The sequence below is a fragment of the Acipenser ruthenus genome, chromosome 4 (genome assembly GCF_902713425.1).
Source record: "Acipenser ruthenus chromosome 4, fAciRut3.2 maternal haplotype, whole genome shotgun sequence".
Taxonomy (NCBI): Eukaryota; Metazoa; Chordata; class Actinopteri; order Acipenseriformes; family Acipenseridae; genus Acipenser; species Acipenser ruthenus.
Genome location: NC_081192.1, coordinates 62,287,379 through 62,308,815, shown reverse-complemented (window position 1 = coordinate 62,308,815; position 21,437 = coordinate 62,287,379). Strand labels below are relative to the sequence as shown.

At 42.5% G+C, this 21,437-nt stretch overlaps 1 protein-coding gene across 7 annotated transcripts in view; it reads left to right on the top strand.

Moving 5' to 3' along the window:
• The window catches only part of LOC117400245 (leukocyte elastase inhibitor-like), a 43,770-nt gene extending 24,128 nt beyond the window's left edge, over window positions 1–19,642 (top strand). For 3 of the 7 annotated variants that reach the window (XM_059022631.1, XM_059022629.1, XM_059022632.1), the window contains exons 2-8: window positions 4,749–4,926; window positions 12,867–12,953; window positions 13,457–13,597; window positions 15,670–15,787; window positions 15,970–16,112; window positions 16,292–16,459; window positions 18,924–19,642. In XM_059022631.1, the coding sequence (XP_058878614.1) occupies window positions 4,759–4,926; window positions 12,867–12,953; window positions 13,457–13,597; window positions 15,670–15,787; window positions 15,970–16,112; window positions 16,292–16,459; window positions 18,924–19,328 (1,230 nt within the window). In that variant the 5' untranslated portion in view covers window positions 4,749–4,758 and the 3' untranslated portion in view covers window positions 19,329–19,642. Of the gene's footprint in view, window positions 1–2,649; window positions 2,795–2,894; window positions 2,979–3,028; window positions 4,283–4,361; window positions 4,533–4,748; window positions 4,927–12,866; window positions 12,954–13,456; window positions 13,598–15,669; window positions 15,788–15,969; window positions 16,113–16,291; window positions 16,460–18,923 lie in introns of those variants that run through there. The other 4 variants (XM_059022628.1, XM_059022630.1, XM_033999879.3 and 1 more) reach the window with 4 other exon arrangements.
• Window positions 19,643–21,437: the final 1,795 nt, after the last annotated feature.

The window sequence follows — 21,437 nt, the reverse complement described above, 5'->3', positions numbered from 1 at the left end:
AAAAAAAGCCACCTGGGTATGAAGCCAGGATCCCCCTGCTGCAGCAGTGTTCCAGTTAGCCATCAAGGGAAAGATGTTGATGAAGAAAAATAGCTGTAAAATGTTGTACACTGTTTTTAAAAAAGAAAATATATAATAGAAATAAACAAAAGAAAAAACATATTTTGTCTTTGCAGAATATGATGGAGCCTACTGTAAATAGTGTGCATTTTGTTTAGAAAAACAGTACAAAATGCAGGGAATTTGACAGGTTATACACGACTCTTTTAAAGAGCGTCACAAAGCAGCAGTAATAGTTGGCATTGATTTTGTATCTGTGATGCAAAAAACTTAAACACCTGTAAATCACAAGTTGGATTCAGCTTATAGAGATAGAGTGAAAAAACAGGCAGAAGCTATTTTTATATTTGAATAACTCCCAAATATTGCTTATTATAGTTGTACTCTTAGTATGTTACTTAAATTTACTAGCAATTGTGTTCCAAACTGCATTCACTGTTATACATTTGTTGAGGTGAGGTGAGGTGAGGTGAGGTGAGGTCGCACAGAACCTTTTGTGTATCTTGATGAATTTAGTGAACCCAAGCTACTGATCACTAATTGATTGATTGTGTTCCCTGTTAAAGTAAAACCAAAATCCTATAAGTTCTATTCTACTTTCTTGTGTGTTTTTTGTGCAACGGGGAGGGGGCAAGTAGATTTTTCTAGCATTTTGTCCCTTGGACAACAAGTTTTTTTCAAAAATTGCACACCCCTGAGAAGGCAGTGGGAGAAGTGTGTGAAGTCAGTGATTTCATGCAAATTGTATGGAAAATTTCACATTTTAACATGAGATTCATAGCTTTGTAATTGTAACTTACTGATGATGATTTTGTACAATATCTTTATAACAAAGTAATTTATATATGATTTACATGTAGCTTTTAACATGAGTTGTCCAGTTTCCAAATGTCCATAGTACTTAGTAAAGAAAATGCACTTGGCATCAGTGACCTTGGGCCGCTTGGACTATGGGATCAATAAACAGGATTGGATCCCAGCTCATTTTTAGCCGGATCATGAAAAGGTGTTTGTGTACAAAGCAGATTTTTTGATCACATCTTTGAACAGCACTTGCGGTGACTAGGGAGAATGAGTATGCATGCATATAAGCTTCTGCAGACAATAAAGATTCAAAGGTGGACAAGAGGTGGCTCAGCGGTGTCGTTTCGTCAGCAAGAAACTATACCTACGGGGAAAAAATGATAAAACTTTAAAAATAATAAAATATTAATAATGCGTTAACAACTTATTGTTTAATTTAAAACATTAAAGCTGTTATATGTATTTTACTTATATCTATATGTATTTAATACCAATGAAGGGGGGTTATTATTATTATTATTATTATTATTATTAGTAGTATCGTAATAATAATGTCATGCGTATGAGAATTATGAAACACATAAATACAAACGCAGGCTACCTGTTGACGATAGGTTGTACAGAGTCAGCTCAGATGTCTGTAAAAAGCAGCAGTGCAGTATCCAGGACCTCTCTATCCAGGCACACAGTTTTAAAACTGAATTTTTGCGTGATGCAGGGTGGGCTTTGGCCTGACAATTTTCAGGAATTCTGTGCTGTATGTGAAGAATTTCAAAACAACAAACACATTCCTCACGAGTCGGCATTACTGTGCAGTTACAGCAGCTGCTGTTCTGTCAGGATCTCTTTCAGTTTCAATAGGGCCTATCTGGCGCTCTATGATTGTTGCAAATTCATACAGAAAGTTTTTACCAATAGATTCTAGCTCTTCAAAGTCACAAGAAAACTTTGTCAATATGACGAAACACATAACAATTTAAGTGGGAAATGCTATCTTTATGAGTAATGATGAGAAATTAACACACAAAGTCCCGTCGTTTCCCTTTCCCTTTAATAAAACTGGGAGCAGTAGATGTCAGACATGATTTATAGATGCGTGTTTTGGAGCATTGGTCAATCTACTCTTGTGGCTGGGTACACCCTGCCCTTGTCTGTATTTTGTTTATTTTGTATTTGTCTTATTATTATGTATATATGTATGTATTTGGGCAAGCAGTTCACATGCAGACTGTGCCTGGACTCGATTCAATGATTAACAAGCAATCGAGTCCCGGCACAGCTGCATAAGAGGCACGGAGGTGGAATGAGAAAGCCAGGCCGTAAGGTAAAGAGAAAGAAAAGCAATATAAGCAATTGCTACTCGTGGCATTTTTAGTTTTGAAAAGTTTTGTTTTTGTTAATCAGTTTTATTTAATAAATTCGCACACCAGCACTTCACCCCCAGTATTGTTGTCATTCTCTTCCTGGTCTGATGTCACCACACTCTATGTTTGTGACATATGGTGTCAGAGAAGTGGGAAACAGTGCCTCCCTGTGTGAAGAATGGAGGTGGATACAGTTGCCCTAAAGGAGTGGTACTACTGTGAGTACTGCGGGAAGAAGAACCACCACCAGTGGAAGGACTGCCCAGAAGTCCAAGATTGGTGTGGGCTGTGTGAGCATTTCGGCCATATATGACAGAAGTGCCCGCAGCCTGATGGTTTCTCCTGGGAGCTGGTGGAGGAGGTCCCTGTTCATGAGGAGAGGGAAGTACGACCTGCCCAGAGGAGGCAAATAAGACGGTGCGAGCTTGTGATGGAAATATAATGAGTTCTGGTTGTAAATCTCCCTCCCGACCTGTGAGGGCGCTAAGCAGCGAGGGCAGAGTTCTTTTGACGGGCTGGATTGACAGTTCTTTCCCAGGTCGGGGAGTTGGCTAATCTGGAAGAAGGTGAGTCTCTGTTGCAAAAACGTATTGACCCGGAAGGTAAACAATGTAGCAGCCGCTGATTGTAAAGGCAGCTGCATTAGTTTACCAATGGGTCATGCGTGACAGCATAAAAAGGGGACGTAGACTCGTAATCGGTTCCTTCGCTTGGGTTTTATGGAAGGACCGTGTGAGACGCAGAGAACGCGTACGGGAAATAAATTTGCGAGTGTTTTGTTTGTTTGTTCGTGTCTATTTAGTAACTGTCTGTGTTTTGTTATATAGCACTAGACGGCTAAACACGAATCCGAAGCTGTCGCCAAGGGCCAGCACAAAACCGGATCAACACTGCACTACCGTCACGATTAACATTGTTATCAGCACTTGTTCACAAGTATAGCATGTATTATATTGTACTTCACCACAAGCACTGAGAGCACTCACTTTGGACTTGTGATCGTGTGTGTGTCTAATTGTGTGTGTTACTACTGTGCTTATTATTTACGGGACTGCAACCCTTTTGATTACTGTGCAATACACATTGTTGTGTATTGCCAGTGCATTATTATTTGCTGGCTGGTCATCAGACCATTGGATTAAAAATCATTCAATTAACCGTTTCACCCGTACTTTGTTGACTGTTTGTTCTTGGGATTACTGCATCCGCACCACACCTGCTATACACCTGCTACTAATTACCACTTTGCCACAGAGCTCCAGAGCCGCAACAGTCCCAATCGACCGAGGGAGAGCCTCACCAGTCCCCAGCAAACGAGAGAGAGCCCGCACCAGTCCCCAGTGATATAGGGAGACTACCCGCTGCTCCCATGTCCGCCGCCAGGGAGAGACTACCCATTGCTCCTGCCTCCACTGCCAGGGGGAGACTACCCGCTGCTCCTGTCTCCATCGCCAGGGGGAGACTACATGCTGCTCCCACCTCCGACGCTAGAGGGAGACTACCTGCTGTTCACACGTCCACCGCGAGAGGGAGACCACCTGTTGCTCCTGCCTCCACCACCAGAGGAGCTGAAACTACCTCCCGAGGGTCAGCTCCTGCCATGTCCTGCAACGCCTAGGGCTGCCGAGCCTGCAGCGCTTAGGGCTGATAAGGCAGCAATGCCTGTGGATGCCAGTTCGCCATCGCCTGGGGATGCCTGCACAACACCGACCGGGGATGCCTGGTTGTCATCACCTGGGGCTTTGTTGTGTCCGCCAGCAGTAGTTTCACTGCCGGAGTGTCCCACGTTGAGGGCAACATTAACGCTGCCAGTGCCACCATCACTGAGTCCACAGCCGTTTCCAGAGTGCGCTGCACCACTGTCAGCATTGCCACTGCCAGGATTGCCCTGGCTGGAGGAGCCAGTCTTGCCTCGGCCAGCATTGTCGCTGACAACATTGCCGGCTGTGGGCCCATTAATACCCCCGTTCCTGGCCCAGGAGGGGGAGGTGGCCTTTGCAGCCATGTGTGCTGCACACAAGCGGGGAGATGTGTGGTGGGGTACACCCGTCACTGTGCGTATTTTATGTTTTGTGTTGTGTATTATTATTTAAAATGTATATATGTATTTGGGCAAAGGTGTTTAAAGTTGGCAGGGAAGGGTTAATTACCTTCCTTGCCCAAAAAGTTCACGTGCAGACTGTGCCTGGACTTGACTGAATGATGATTAACAAGCAATCGAGTCCGGTCACAGCTGCATAAAAGGCACGGATTGCTCACTCGGGTTGAGTGTTCAGAAGTGGAACGAGAGAGCGAGACTGTAAGGTAACAAGAAAGAAAGAAATATAATCGATTGCTACTTGTGCTGGGTTTGGACCAGCACAAAACTTGTTTTTTCACAGTTTTTGTTTATTGTCTGTTTTAGCCAAGATGCCGTTTTGTTTTGAAAAGTGTTTTTTTTTTTTTTTTTTAAGCCATTTTATTTACCCCCATCCTTGTGACAACTCTGTGGGTAATTTTATTTCACTTTCTTTCCCCTAGGCTGCTGATCATGGAAAGTTTGGCCAGTGCAAACACCAGCTTCGCCCTGGACCTCTTTAAGAAGCTCAGTAATGACAGAAAAGCAGATAACATCTTCTACTCCCCCCTGAGCATCTCCTCCGCTCTGGCCATGGTGTATCTGGGGGCTCGGGGGAACACAGCCTCTGAGATGGCACAGGTATGTGCTGCTCAAGCATTATAAGAATTACAGTTCTTAGTTGTTTTCAGACCCCTCACACTTGGATATGTGCCAGGGCCAGGCCAGTTGGTGTTAATTCTGTCCAGTGGGTTCTGTATTAGCCTTTTTTTCCCCTGGGGTGCTAGTAGAAATAATTTTCTTGCCTAAATGTATCCATCATTGTACAGTGTCAGATTATTATTATTATTATTATTATTATTATTATTATTATTATTATTATTATTATTATTATTATTATTATTATTTAATTAATAATGGAGTAATCCGGCATTAAAAAGAAACTCTGCCATCTTAGGTCTGTCCTTTTAAAATACTAGGCAGCATAAAATAAAGACTTGGAGAAATGACCAGCTTCAGAATGTTTGAAGACAATTTCAGAGCAACTCAGATTTCTCTGGGGAAAGTGTCTCTCTGCCCTTCCCACAAAAGCTAGGTGTGGTGCTCAGTAGGTACAAGTTTAGTTATAGCAGTAAGCTGCTAGTATCATAGTTCATTGTACTGTAACAATGCTCCCAGAAATCTAACACTGTTTGGGTGTGGCTCCAGCTTTAGGGAATGGCATGTGCAGGTCTACATTGTACTGTATACAGGGGGTATAAAGTGCCTGAATGTATAAGATGATATTTTGTCTTAAATCATCTGTCACCAGTGGAACTTTATTTCAATAAGTATTGCACTTCACCCTGTTGTTTTTAAAATACTGTTTTTCTATGGTGTAATTTTCCAAATTGACAAAGTGTATTTGTCTACAGAAAAGCTACAATTAAAAAAATATATATTTCAGTTCATGCAAGTTAAAACAGCCTAATCTTAAACATGGTTTCTGAGTGGGAGTGCATAAAGCCACAATCTCACCTATAGTAAAATACAGGAAGAGGTTGTTGGTTCCTTAGGTAAGCTGCACATTGTGAAAAATGGTATGGCTTTTATAAAACAAACTGTTTTCCAAGGATCTAAATTAGTCACTTTGAAAAGTGAAAAGCCCAGCTAATGTTTTAGAAAGAGGTATGACATTGTTACCAGACAACGTTTCCAGTTTAAGCTAAGAATCCATTTCTTTTTTTCATGGCAAGAGGTGCTGTGTGCAGAGCATTCCAGCTGCAGTTGCTCTCCCCAATTATAAAAGTACAAAATGTTTTTTTTCTGCAAAACACATGGTTAAATACTTTAATTCTGGGACTTAGTGAGACAATAAGAACAAATTGTGTTTGTTGTTTTGTTTAGTGTTCCCTGTTAACCACTTTATACTGAACAAATTGTATGGTAATGAATCAATTTTCTATCCAATGTCTGTTTATCAATAGCAATGTTGCCTGACTCCCATGTTTTCCTGGCAGCACAGTTAATCCCTTTAAGGTTCAATTGCTAATTTCCTTAGTTTGAATTGTTGCAAGTCAGATTTACTAAACTTTTGCTCCAGTGCAAACTGTGCACCAGTTCTCTTCCAAGTATGAAATGTGACCATTACCGAATGGGTATTAACTTCTTTAACCCTTTCAGGACCAAGCATTTTTCAGTGGGATGCTCCCCCAGGACCAGACGTTTTTTGGCTGTAGTTGACTCTTACTATAAAAATTCACAAAAAATATTATTATTATTATTTTTTAACACAATATTTCTTTTTTTTTAAAAAATATTTTGTTATTATATATTCTGCTTAGTGATACATGTATAAAAACACTTTACTTCCAATACAATCCAATTACAATACTTCCTCCATTTTATAAGCAATAATGGACACTACTCTCGATTTTTTTTTTTCTCAAAATAAATATTTATAAATAAAATAAGTTATTCGTTCCATTATTATCAGTAATAAGGAAAAAAATAACTACCTGATGCATTTAGTTCATGAAATAGTATATGCTTATATCCACAAGTTTCTTGACACATGACAGAATAAATGTTCTGATATAATTATAGGTCAAATACATCAAATTTACAGTGTTTCCCTTTTTTTGTATTAGCGCTAAACAAGTTCCTGTGATTTGTTTCTGCCGGGCTGCTGTAAACTGTCTCCGCCGTGCAGATACTAAATGCCCCTCCCGGTGACCTCACACGGAAAAATAAACTATCGGGAAGTGAACATCAGTCACTCCCCTGTCCCTTGATGTGTGGTTCAAGCCTGTACTGCAAAGTAAGTCATCAAAACTGCTTTAAGCAGCTGATACAGCACCTGTACAGTATTAATACTGCACTGTATTGTTACCTGTATAATGCCTGGGTTTTATCCCTGCAAGACATCTTTTGAAAGAGTTTTGAGCCCATTTCTCCAAGTGCACGCTTGAGCAATGTTTCTCCCACAGCTCTACAGAGCGGTCTGCATCCCTCACTCCTGCACAGCGCTCTGTGTCCCCCACCCCATGGCTCTGTGCCAAGGGAGAGTGAACGACGCAACCGGGAAAACAGCCTCCGCAGGTAGCAGTCTTAACGGTTTTCCTCATCCTCCTCTGCCTCTCCTTCTCAAGAAGAAGAGTCAGCATTCCAAGTGATCAGCACAGCCTGTCCACTTGTCCCCTTGTGGTCCCAGGAGGCTCAGAGTGCAGATTGTCAGCAGAATGGTGTGCTCTCCCTCACCACCCCTGAGGAGGTGGAAGAACAGGAGCTGGCGTTCCTGTCAGTGGGAGAGCTTATGCCACTGATCCATTTTTGCAAGTGCCCTGACCTACAGAAGGTGAGACAAGGCAGTCCAATTTTGAGGACGAGCCTACCGCCTCTCCAGGTGCCCCCCCCCCCCCCCCCCTCAGTGCACCAGGATTTTCTTTTTGAGGTCCAGTCGTCCTGGGCTCACCCGGTCACGGCTTATTTCCCGGTCTATGCACACCCTATGTAGGGTCCACACGATGTGGACCATTTTCCGTTGGCAGGAGCTTCAATTGCTGCGTTGGCACATGCGCCTAATTTAGCGCTCCTTTTTCATGGACGCTATCTGCCCCAGCAAACAGTGCTGGGTCTCGGAGGAGATCCTCAAGTGTGCCTATTCAGCCTGTGCGTTTGTCGCACAGCTGGACAACTTTTAATAGCATTCTGGTAGTCTACCAGTCCTATTTGCTGAGGTCTCTCTCTGATTGTCACAGGCCCTCACCACAACAGCTGGATGAGCTGCACCTGGTTTATAAGAACCTGCTTCATCTGTCAAAGCTAAACAGGCAGGCTGTAGGTAGAAACCTGGCTGCGCTGGTAGCCACACGCAGGCAGCGTTGGCTTTCCTACGCACGTGTGCCTGATGGGTACACCGGGTCATACCTTTGGTCCTGCATTGGACGAGATGCTGCTGCACTCTCACTGCATGCGGGAATCCATGAAGGAGCTGATGCTCTTCCTTCCAAAACAGCGACCACCCCCAGTGTGCAAACCAGCACCCCAGGCCCCAGGCTGCCAGAGGTAGTATTGAGAACTGGTGGAGACTATAAGAAGTTCCAGAGCAGAGGCAAAAACCTCAGGCCAAGCCACAAGGTGAGCAGCGGCCATAGGGGTTTACTGCCACAGGCCCAGGGCCTCTTCTCAGGGAGCCATCTAGAGTATTGACGTCAGTGCACCACGGACATCTGGGTGCTTACTACTGTTCAAACTGGCTATGCTCTGCACTCCTCCCTCCCTTTCGGGACGTGATTCCAACATGATTCCGTCACGGACCCGCAAGACGCCACAGTGGTGTCTCAGGAGGTAGCAGCTCTGCTGCAAAAGCGAGCTATTCGTATGTTACACCCCCTCCAGTTGGAGGAAGGGTTCTACTCCAGGTACATCCTAGTGCCCAAGTGGGATGGTGGCCTCAGACCCATCCTCGACCTCAGACAGGTCAACCCATGTCTGAGCCGAAGGAGGTTCAAAATGTTGACGATGCAACGTTGCAGTCAATCAGGCCAGGCGAATAATTCACCACAGTGGACATCAAAGACGCTTATTTCCAGATCCCCATAAAATCAGCACACAGGAAGTACCTGCAGTTCACCTTTCTGGGTCTTGCTGTTTCACCTTTGTCTAGCTCACCATGTCTTTTTGAAGTGCATGGAAGCTGTCATGGCCCCATTGATACTCAAGGCTTCATTACTCAATTATGTGGCCAGCTGTGTGGAGTAGTGGTTAGGGCTCTGGACTTTTGACCGGAGGGTCGTGGGCTCAATCCCAGGTGGGGGGACACTGCTGTTGTACCCTTGAGCAAGGTACTTTACGTAGATTGCTCCAGTAAAAACCCAACTGTATAAATGGGTAATTGTGTGTAAAAATAATGTGATATCTTGTAACAATTGTAAGTCTAAGAAATAAATAGTAATGTGGACTACTGGCTCAATTTGTGCCTGTCTCCAGCACAGACAGACGCCCACACGGAACTTGTCACTTTGCCACCTTCAACGGTTGGGCTTTATGGTGAATCAGGTGAAGAGCCAGCTCACGCCTTCTCAGACAGCCTCCTATCTAGCAGTGGACTTGGACTCCAGGTCGATGCTGTCTACTCTGTTGGACTCTGTCTGTTAGATCTATTTAGTCAATGGGCTGTTTAGCTCAACAGGGCACTCACAGTAGTGAAGTTCCAGAAACTTCTGGGCTGATGGCAGCAGCTTCTCGGACCTTACCTTTGGGTCTCCTGCGCATGTGCCCTCTGCAGGCCAGGTTCAACACCAGGGTTTTTCATCTCGCGTTAAGCCGCAACCGCCTATTGACAGTGTCTCTCTAAAGCATGCTCTTGGTGGAAACAGCCTAGCATAGCGCTGGACACTGTCACCAGAAAAGACCAGAATAGCAGGGGGGAGCAGTGGGTGTAGAACCCCCCTTTGGCAGGGTCTCCATCGTGCGGCCTGTAATCTTTTGCTCTGGGCACACGAGAACCTTCTCTCACTGCGGGCAGTACATCCAGCGGGGTGAAAAACTGGGCAGCGGACCTCCTCTTGCCTTCCCACCGCTCGTCTTGCTCTCGTTGTTTCAGGAGAAAATCAGGCAGGACTGGGCCAAGGTGCTCCTAGTAGCAATTATTGGCCCAGGAGACTCTAATTTTAAGCCCTGAGCAGTCGGCTGTGGAGACTGCCTAAGTGCCGTGACCTGCTCAGTCAGGCATGAAGGACCTTTTGGCATACCGACCCATCTAGCCTGTAGCTTTGGATCTGGGCCCTGAACGGCTCCATTGACACAAAATGCCGGAGTCTCCCCAGGAGCTCAGCTTCCTAGCGGGGCAATTTACGAAAGGGGTTCGCCGGCTTCGGCCACCTATGAAGGACATTATTCCTCTCTGGAGGATAGACGTGGTGCTCAATACACTCTTGAAGCAAAAGCCTGCTTAATTTTTACAGAAGCCAGGACAAAGGTTACACTCCGTACCAATCCTGCCTTTTGCCGAAGATGATCTCAGCATTCCATGTCAACCAGTCTGTGGAATTGGTGGCTTCTTTCCACCTCCTTTTCCAGTCTGAAAGGGAAAAACATCACCAATTATTTCCCTTTCTTTTCTGCCACGATTACGTGTGTGGTCGAGACTGCCATTAATTTCGCCAGTTCTTTATAGTTTGGCCAGTATAACTGGGTGGGGTAGCCTTTTCGCCACCCCCACTATTAGGTGACGTTTTATCGGTCCTACTGATAAATATGCTGGGGTATGTCATCGTGTCTCCATGGATACAGGAGATAGCCACCTGACCTTGTGGCTTCTATGACCCACTGCCTTGGGGAGCTGTCCTAATTAAGGTCTACTCACACTCTGTGCCCACTAATGCGTGGGTATTCACATTCCCTATAACCATATTAACAATACAAGGCCCCTCCCGACCATTTTCCCCTTGCTTACCTATTTCAGGTGACCAATTACACACCACCACTTCACACTCCATTGCAGCAGGGCATGACCTGGCCAGGTGTCCCGGTTGGTTGCACCTAAAACAAGTTGGGGGGACAGAGGGCACACTGGTTAGTTATCTGTCCCGTTGCTGGTATGGCAACAGGGCAGGGGCAGCACCTCTACTCCAGCTGGGGGCCAACCTTGGTCTTCATGAAGGGGAGGCAAGGTGGCCCATTGGGGTGCACAGTCTGGGAGGTCTCGATCCCGGTGCTGGTGGTGGTGGTGGTGGTGGTGGGCGGCTCCCGGTGGTGAGAATGCCGGTCCTCGGCTAGTGGCACAGCTTTTTCCAGGGTGTCGGGGTTGTGGCGCCGTATCCACACTTGAGTGTCGGTGCGGACCACATGACAGTACTGTTCCACCACTATCGCCTCCCCCATTTGTAGATTGGTCGTCTTGGTGGGGGTCAGCCAGTGTACCATGTGGTCACACAACCTCTGCGCGACCACCCTGGGGTGTCTATCCAGGGACCTTTGGTACTCCCTGAACCGTACCCGGTGCATCTCTGACGTGATGCTGAGGCGACAGAGGATTGCCAGTTTCACCAGGTCGTAAACGCCGGCTTCAGCGTCGGTCATTGCCTGGTATGCTGCCTGAGTCTCCCCGATCAGGCAGGGTCCCAGCTGGCTCGCCCAGAACTCCCGCAGCCATGACGCGGTGGCAGCCAGCCGCTCGAAAGCGACCAGGTATGCTTCTGGGTCATCCTGCATCATCATCTTCAACGCCTGTGCCTTCAGTGCCGTCATTGAAGGTACTGTTGTAGGTTGTGGCGTTATTCCAAAATCTACCCTTTCAATGAGCGCCGTGTACCTCTCCTCTCTCCGTCTCTCCTCAATCTCCCGTCTGTGGTCCAGCACCTCCAGCAGCTCTGCTAGTGCTGTGCGATCCATAATCCCACCTCTAAAACCACGTGTGGCAAAGTGGTTAACAGTGTGCAGGTGATCAATAAAGAGACAGACAATTATAATCCAGGTGCAGTGTTCTTTAATGGTTCTATTTCTTAATCCAAGTGACTGATGGCAAACAACAGTAAATAATAACAATGTCAATGAGAAGCAACACAGCGGCATGTATTGCTTATCTGTAATCCGCGGGTTGGCCCCGAAATAATAACAGTCCCGTTTTAATTCACCCACACGTAACACGTACACAAACACAAACACCAGTCCACAGTGCGTGCTCTAGTGTTCGTGGTGAAAATACAGTACTTCATTGTAAACAAAGTGCAGTGTTGTCCAGGGTCATGCTGGCCTCTTGCGACAGCTCCTGGATCATGTTTAGCCGTCTAAATACCAAATATAATTCAGACACGACAATAAACAAACAAAACACTCACGATTTTCTCTACACAAACCACAGGTCCTTCTAGGTTGTTCTCTAACCAAAACGAAGGAACAAATTACGTCGCTTGGTCCCCTATTTATACCGTCACACGTGACCCCTTGGTAAACAATTGCAGCCGCTCCTCCAATCCGCAGCCGCCACATCATTTCCCTTCCGGGTCGATGAGTTAGTGCACCGAAGCTCCACCCTCTTTCTAAATGACTGACTTCCTTTTAACCCTAGGAATGAAGTGTCAGGCCAAACAGTCCAGGGTACTCTGTTCCCGTTACTTAGCGCCCTCACAGGTCGGGAGGGAGATTTACCATTGTCTTTGTCACAATGACATACTCCTGTTCAGGTGTATCCTTCCTAGACTGTATTATTGGTTGATTTGTATTAAAATAATAAAATCCAATCTGCTTCTGATCAAATAATATATATATATATATATATATATATATATATATATATATATATATATATAATTTTTTAAATGTGCACCCAGTGTACATGCTGATGACTCTTCCAAGACCCAAGGGTGAAGTTTGTATACTTGCCTGTGTGTGCCCAAGGTGTCCTTGATACGTGAAGAACTGAAGGGTCCCAAATATATATGACCACTACCTGCTGTGCTGCTGGATGGTTAACATTACAGCTTTACATTCTGTATGCTTTTATACTGGAAATGAATAGGACGAAAAAACATGGTCATATCTGAAAGTATATGTGTAATATTACATGTGTTCATAATGTTACTTGTTTTAAACTGTAGGTGCTTCATTTTAGCAAACCGAAAGGAGATGGGGCTGCTGCTGGAATGCAACAGAAAATGCAAATGCAAATGCCTAGCTGTTTTCAGGTGATATATCAAAGTTACACAAACTTTGGCAATGGTGGCATACATTTCTGGTTACTGGAGCAAGCTTTTGGGATAGGTGGGGTGAGATTAAAAGGCAAAGCCTTAGATTTATTTTGTGTTGGGATATGAATATCAAATAGCACATGAGGTTTATTGTTTTTGATGCATGATATGTCTGGCTCCTTTTTTATATGATTTTTTTTTGTGAGTACAGGGTCTGTTCTTGACCATTCAATAAACATGTTGTAGATGCTTGAAAGCTGGTGGGTAATAACATTACTGCATCCCTCAGCTGTTTTTTAAATTTTGTTTTTCTATAAACCTCAAGTACATGATCAAATGTACTAAGCTTTTGCTCCAAACTGGTAATCTAACAAAAGAGTAAGAAACATTTTTAAGTGTTGTTTTTATTATTAATTTAAAACTGGAATAATATCTTGGTATATCTGTCTAATAAAGATGGAAAGCTGAATAACTCTGCTCTCTTTGGTTTTGTACAACAGTCCGTCTCCCTTAACAAATCTAAGGATGATGTGCACTCTGGATTCAGCACGCTGATCTCTGACATCAACAAACAGGGCGCTCCCTATAAATTGTGTTTGGCTAATCGTCTGTATGGAGAGAAATCATTCAACTTTGTCAAGGTAAGATTCATCGTTTGGGTCTTTAGTTATCAGTAAGGTAGTACTTTATTGATATTTCTGTACTAAGGCAGTGAACACAAACCTTTTTTTTTTTTTAAATATGTTTATAAGGCCCACGCTTTCCTACAATATTGCATGAAGAGATGTTTGCCTTTACCAAATAATATTCTTGGTCAGGGAAGTGGTACTACAATGTAATGATTGATTTAAATGCAATTGTATGACTGTAACAGGGGTGTTCTGTTACGGTGTGGGTATCCGCTAAGAAACGAGAGACACAGAGGGTTTGACGTTGAAACGCCGCTCAGACGTCCAGATGTTATCTACAATCACACAGGCAGTTGCAGTGGTAGATGGACACCATTAGGGTACCAGCAATTGTAGCCCTTGTGTAGAAGCATATATATGTACATCAAAATGCATTAAAAAAAGCACTTTTCAAAACAACGTAACAAATGTAAGTTGGCCTACAATCAGCCGTGCACTATTCCTGCTATTATTATTTATTTCTTAGCAGACGCCCTTATCCAGGGCGACTTACAATTGTTGTAAGATATCACATTATTTTTACATACAATTACCCATTTATACAGTCAGGTTTTTACTGGAGCAATCTAGGTAAAGTACCTTGCTCAAGGGTACAGCAGCAGTGTCCCCCATCTGGGATTGAACCCACGACCTTCCGGTCAAGAGTCCAGAGCCCTAACCACTACTCCACACTGCTGCTATACAGGGAGGTCTGAACCAGGGACTTTCTCCCAAACACACATTTAACTGTGGGATTAAAATCCCCTAAATTAAATCCCTAATCTAACAGTGAAGTTATCCCAGTCTGCACACTGTGATAACCTGTAGCTCACCCTGATGAGACAGACACACACTCATGAGGATTCTTCCCATTCACCTCACACACTCATGAGGATTCTTCCCATTCACCTCACACACTCACGAGGATTCTTCCCATTCACCTCACACTCACGAGGATTCTTCCCATTCACCTCACACACTCACGAGGATTCTTCCCATTCACCTCACACTCACGAGGATTCTTCCCATTCACCAAACACACTCACGAGGATTCTTCCCATTCACCTCACACACTCACGAGGATTCTTCCCATTCACCTCACACACTCACGAGGATTCTTCCCATTCACCTCACACACTCACGAGGATTCTTCCCATTCACCAAACACACTCACGAGGATTCTTCCCATTCACCAAACACACTCACGAGGATTCTTCCCATTCACCTCACACACTCACGAGGATTCTTCCCATTCACCTCACACACTCACGAGGATTCTTCCCATTCACCTCACACACTCACGAGGATTCTTCCCATTCACCAAACACACTCACGAGGATTCTTCCCATTCACCTCACACACTCACGAGGATTCTTCCCATTCACCTCACACACTCACGAGGATTCTTCCCATTCACCTCACACACTCACGAGGATTCTTCCCATTCACCTCACACACTCACGAGGATTCTTCCCATTCACCTGCAGCTTGCAAAAGAACAACAAAGGACTGGCATTCCAGCCCCTTTATAAAGGCAAGTGACCAGGGTTAATTGATAATCAATTAGTCAATTAACACTTGGCCACCTGGTGCACATTAAGTTTAAATTAGGTAGGGAGGGAAGTCTAACCTCCCAGCCCTGTCATATCTAGCACACACTTTATTTGAAAAAAAAAACTTTCAAATTTAAATACATTTTATTTACAAAAAAACCTAGAAACATCATTATTTACATGGGGCAGGCCTCAGCCCTGTCACAATAGCCCATTGGTAGAAAGGTCCCCCTTCTCAAGCTCCATATTAGCATGAGTGTAATAAAGTACCTGGAGCACTGTGAAATATGTGTCCATTTTGTTGCAATTGCTGTGGTAATAATTGCAAAAGATACATTTCATTAATCGTCCTCGTGACGGGAACTTAAATATGTCGGTATATTTCACAGGCACCTAATCGAGTTGAAGCTTTTCATATAATGCATTCAACTTTTAACAAACAACACAATTTAATATGGTGGGTGACAAGCGTTTTCATTTTACTTCCTGTAGGAATTCATTCAGGACACCAAGAAGTTCTACCAGGCTGAGCTGGAAGCTGTTGATTTTGTAACTGCATCAGAAGCAGCCAGACAGAACATCAACTCCTGGGTGCAGAGCCAGACACAAGGTGAAGCTAATTAATTAATGCAGCAAATCTTACCTTGTTACCCGCTATGATCGTCTCAAAGCACTGGTTATTAAATAACCAGTTTATTAGAAGGGAAATTCCAATTATTTTAATCTCTGCAACGAAAAGTATTTATTATTATAATGCTAATTTACAATGACTTTTTATGTATTATCATGTAGACAAAATCAAGAACTTGTTGGCTAAAGGAACTGTTGATGCTCTGACCAGACTTGTCCTGGTGAATGCCATCTATTTCAAAGGAAACTGGGGGAAGAAGTTCAGCAAGAGTGAGACAAGAGAAAGGGCTTTCCGACTGAGCAAGGTAAGCAGGTTCTTTCTTAAAGATTTTACATTAATGGTGTGCATTTCCAAAAAAAAAGTTATGTTCTTTTACCCAAGTAGAAATTATGATATATGGAGTTTGAACCTTTGTCTCAAAAGCAAGTGTGATGCCTATTGATGCTATAACTTGTCTATCTTTTTTCTGATATTTATTTACAGAATGTAACGAAGCCTGTGCAGATGATGCAACAGAAAGCCAAGTTTAACCTCACATTAATTCCTGAAGTGAACAGTCAGATTATAGAGCTCCCATATGTTGGCAATGAGCTGAGCATGCTTATCATCTTACCTATGGGCATTGAAGACGATTCCACTGGACTGGAGAAGGTAAGGAAGGACAGCTTCTGAAATTAGCAGACATCCAATGAAGGAATCATAACACTTCGCAGGTCTGTTGCAGTTGCCTAAGAAAGGCACCATTAGTGACAATACCTGTGACAACCACTTCCAGATATCAACACCAAATAAGTATCAGTATAACTCTTGGTTTTTACTTTTGTGTGATTTTTAGCTAACATGTAAGGTTATATTATGACAGGGTTCAGCTGCACTGATTTGATTAATTATGTAAGATTTTGGTACCAGAGGTGGAATGCCTGTACCTTTTGAATGATGTGTGAATAGGTGCCGAAGTTGTAGGAAGAAGGAAGAAAGCACAACAATTGAAGTCTGAATCACAACACTTTATTATGAGTCTCTATGTAAATGCATTCAAATACATAAGCAGCAAATATAACACTGATGACTGATATTCCCCCAGATTCTAGTGGGAGCACAGTCTACAGGTGTCTGACCTTCAACACTAGGTAGCTTTGGAAACATCAGCTAGCTCTGTGTTTTGTCCTCCCAAGTCTTTGTCTCAGTCTTGCTCGCTACCCAACCTTTCTGTCTGCCTTACTTTCTGTCTTAGTTGCGTCATCCCCAAGCTGCTACTCGTGTGAAGCAACCAGTGACAGCGGATTGCGATTACTATTTAAACTATTTCTCCTGATTCACATTCCCTCAAATATTCCTTCTCTCTCCTGTCTCCAACATTGATGTTGATTATAAGGCTGAGGCGATTTGACAACTATCAATAGTCAAGCCTGTTCATCGTTTTTGTGTAAAGGAAAGCTTTTATTTTTTATTAAATTTGGAATCGCAATTATTTTTCGCATTAAGCACAGAGCTTCTCTGCTCCCCTCAGGTCTGACTCACTGAATCTGTATGTGATTGAGCTCACCTCCCCCACCCCACCCAACCCCCTGTGAGTGCTTACTGACAGGATTATATCAGTGTAGGAGTATTCAAAGTAACAGAGCAAGTTAAGAGTGTTTTTGCTAGAATTACAAATACTGTATCGACCGAGCTACAATGCCTTTCAATGTTTAACAATTATTTTCTAAATTAAGACTGCAAGAAAGAAAAGTAAAAAAAAAAGTAATGTTTGGGATACTCTGGGAACACAACTACAGTGCTGCCTCGCTATAAGGCTCTCGGTTATAACGTGCCTCGGATATAACGCTCCTACAGCATGTCCCCCAATTCCCTATACTAGTGATTCATGCAATATTTCTACAGTAAATACAGTACAGGTGTTCAAACTATAAACAACTTCTGTCTAACTTCCGTTTCTGTCTCTCCCTTTTGATACAGTATCTAAACTGAAGAAAAGCTACTCTGGCACTTTATAACAGACATCTTATTTAGCATTTGTTTTATAACTAAATAAATATTAAACTTATTATTTGGTTATCTTTCCTAATGTATTTGCCTTTTTGCTGCAAGAGGAGCTGTGGCTTTCCCCAGGAGACGAGACACTTCAGCTTCGCTTCAGCCCCGCTCCGGCAGCTGAACCTGGGGCGAGCCCATTCCCTCTTCCCCTCTCCCGACCTACTCTCCTTCTCGCACGTGGTTTGCTTGTCTGTCGCTTCGAACTGAACTTCTGACCACCATTTAACCAGGCTATTTATAGTTTAAAAACTGCTAATTAAAATGATCCACGAGTGGGAATGTTACCTTTTTTTTGTAAAAAATATAGCATTAATTACATGGTGCTTTATGCATGGTTAAATCAGGGAAAGTTACATTTTTGCTTCACTATATGTGCATTATAGAGAAGGAGTTAATTTATTTTGTATTTGTCAGATGTGTGTTGTTATGTGTCCCGCAGCACCCCCTCCTCCATTTATAACGCTCTTCGGTTATATATAACGCTCATATTGTGTGTATCCAGAGACCTGCGTTCTAGCGAGGGAGCACTGTATATTAAAATGGTTAAACGTACCAGATGTTACAATTAATATCTAATAATACACTGCATCTTACCAAAACTTTAACAAAACCTTGTGTGCAAAATGGAAGCAGAAGATGCAGCTGAGAGAACAAAGTTGAGGCTTGATGGATATTATTGTTTACCAGTAATGAGATCTTCACTCAGATGCAGAACAAAAGTACAGAATACATTGTCAAGCATATTAATAGGTTGCAGAGAGTAATGACGTAAGATCAAGAACCTTTGCATTGAAGGTTTGACACAATCTTGCCCCTCTTGAGGATGGGTCATGGTATGCAGAAGCCAAGATAGAAAGGATAAAGATTCCTTCCACGGAGACACTAACACAAAAGGCGAGAGGTAAGCTTGGTGCAAGGTGGAGGGATGTTGAGGAGAGAGCACAGCTTACAGCTAGGCTTGTACCATTTAGGAGTTGTACTGCCCTGAACAACAGCAAGCTTCTATTTAAAACCAATGCTATGTGACTTTTAATATTGTGAAAATACCAAGAGGGGTTTGTGGTCTTTCTTTCTGCAGATTGAAAGGGAGCTCACCTTTGAAAATCTCATGAAGTGGACTAAGCCAGAAATGATGGACAACACTGAGGTGACCGTGACCCTGCCAAAGTTCAAGCTGGAGGAGACCTATGACCTCAACTCGGTTCTGATCAGCTTGGGCATGGTAGATGCCTTTGATGTTGGCAAGTCTGATTTCTCTGGCATGTCGTCCAATAATGAGCTGGTGCTGTCGAAGGTGGTGCACAAGTCCTTTGTGGAGGTGAATGAGGAGGGCACAGAGGCAGCAGGTGCCACTGGGGCCATCGTGATGCTGACCAGTGTGAGGATCCCTGTACACTTCAATGCTGACCACCCATTCCTGTTCTTCATTAGGCACAACAAAACCCGCAACATCCTCTTCTATGGCAGGTTCAGCTCTCCTTAAGTCTGCACTTCTGTAGAGTTGGTCAGCCTTATATACAAGTGATCTGATTTTTGCCTTCCAGCCTTATATCTTATCACACAATATATAAAATCCATATTGAGGTGTTCTTTAGAAGGAAAGGGTATTTAAAACGCTTCGCTGAGTTGCATAGCTCCTTTTTGTTTATTTCTTACAAAACTACTGCAGTGTTTAGGGATGATGGAGCGACATTTTACTGGACTGTATAACTCTGTTTTATAAGCACAGTATGTAATCTTCACTAGTTCTGCTCACAGTTGTAATAAACAAGGCTTTAAACATGCATTAAATTCTTACAAGTCCTTTTTTCGTTGTTGTTATTTTTCTTTTTCCAGATTTCATTTTCACTTATGTATTAGAAGTCTGCAGTGGCCCTATCCCTTACAAAAAAGTACTATAATATTACTATAAAACCCTATAGTAATGTACTGTACTATAGTAAAATGACAATGCTATAGTACTGTACTACATTAATACAGTATTACAGCAACAATGTAATACTACAAGTCAAATATAGTAGTCCAATGGTAATACTAGTAGTAAGCAATATTGAACAACAGTGCTATATTTTCCGAATAGTTTATTTAAAATGCTCCAAATTTTTATTTCAAGAATTTTATTTGCGTACAGAATGTTGCTGATTCTGTACCTTAGCAGTTTAGTTTATCACTAATGTGGCATGTCTTCTGGCAAGTTGTTTTTCTTCATCATTCAGTTTAGTTCTGATAGCTCAGTGCACCCCCCCCCCCCCAAAAAAAAAAAAAGAAATACAACTAGAAAATATTCTTGCCATTTTCTTTTTTTTTTTTAAATCAGGTTAATTTTTCTGTCTCTGTCAACAGGATTCACACTATGTAAGGGTAACTAAAAACGATTTAATATAAACCTAACACTGGTGTTATCTGCACAATTAAAAAGAAATGAATATGGTGAAAACCGATGCCAAATACTAACTACCTACAATGATTTAATACCTTGTAAAGTGGGCAACACCACAGTACAACAGTTCTTTACTATCACAAAGTTACAATACATTTTTTACAGTATTGTCTGAGTGAGAACAAATTTTTATTGCTTAATTTGACAGATTTAAATTAAGCACACTCTAGCAGAGTGCCTCTTGGGGTGTGACTCATGTTAATGCCTTAATGCTTTTATGCAACGTTTTGAAACATACATTATTATTTTTAATTGTTTTATTTGTTTTGTTTTCTGAGTGTGTCAAAGCGCTTAAACGCTGTTGAAACAATAATTCTTTGAAATACACTTTTAAGGTGATGACATCAGACAACCAATTGCAGCAGTTAAAACAATGATAATACTGACTTCTGGTTGATTTTTGACAGTTGATGGAATTTTGATCAGGTAGAGAGATGTTTTTAAAGTACAGTTAAAGTGATGAGGCAGCAGGTACTCTACCAGAGATTGCTATGTCACGAGCAAGTCAGAGAAGCTGCTTTATACACAGTTATGATTGTTAAAATCTAAAGTGGGTAAATAATTCCTTCTCCCACCTCCACCTTATTGGACTAGTTAACTGGTTTATAACAATGATGCTGATAATTACCAATAATAAAACGCTTAAATAGAGCCTACTGTTCAGATGAGAATTCTTAGATGGTAAAAAACTTTATACATTATAAATTGTATGACTGATCTGAATGTATGATCTACATACATTGATAAATATATTTAAAATCATACTTAGTTGTAATTGCGTCCACCACATCTAAATCTAAAATGTGTCCCCCTTAAGTTTCAACTACTTTCAATTGTTGCCACTTCTACCAGTCAGTAAGGAATTGGCCATTACATCTCTCAGCAGCAGAATTGACAGCAAATCTGACACTAGTCTTGGAACAGAAGAGTGGCTTTGATTTCTCCAGCCAAACATACCATGAACTTCCTATGCTGGGGAAAACAATTTATAGTAAACCTCAATTGGACAACCTCTGAGTTTCTTGGGTTTAATTGATTATATATCCTCATACCTTATACAGTAATGACAATGCCAAGTGCTTTCATAATGTCATGAAATTACAAGTGAGTATAACAAATAATACAATATTTTTTGTTATATACAGCAATGTC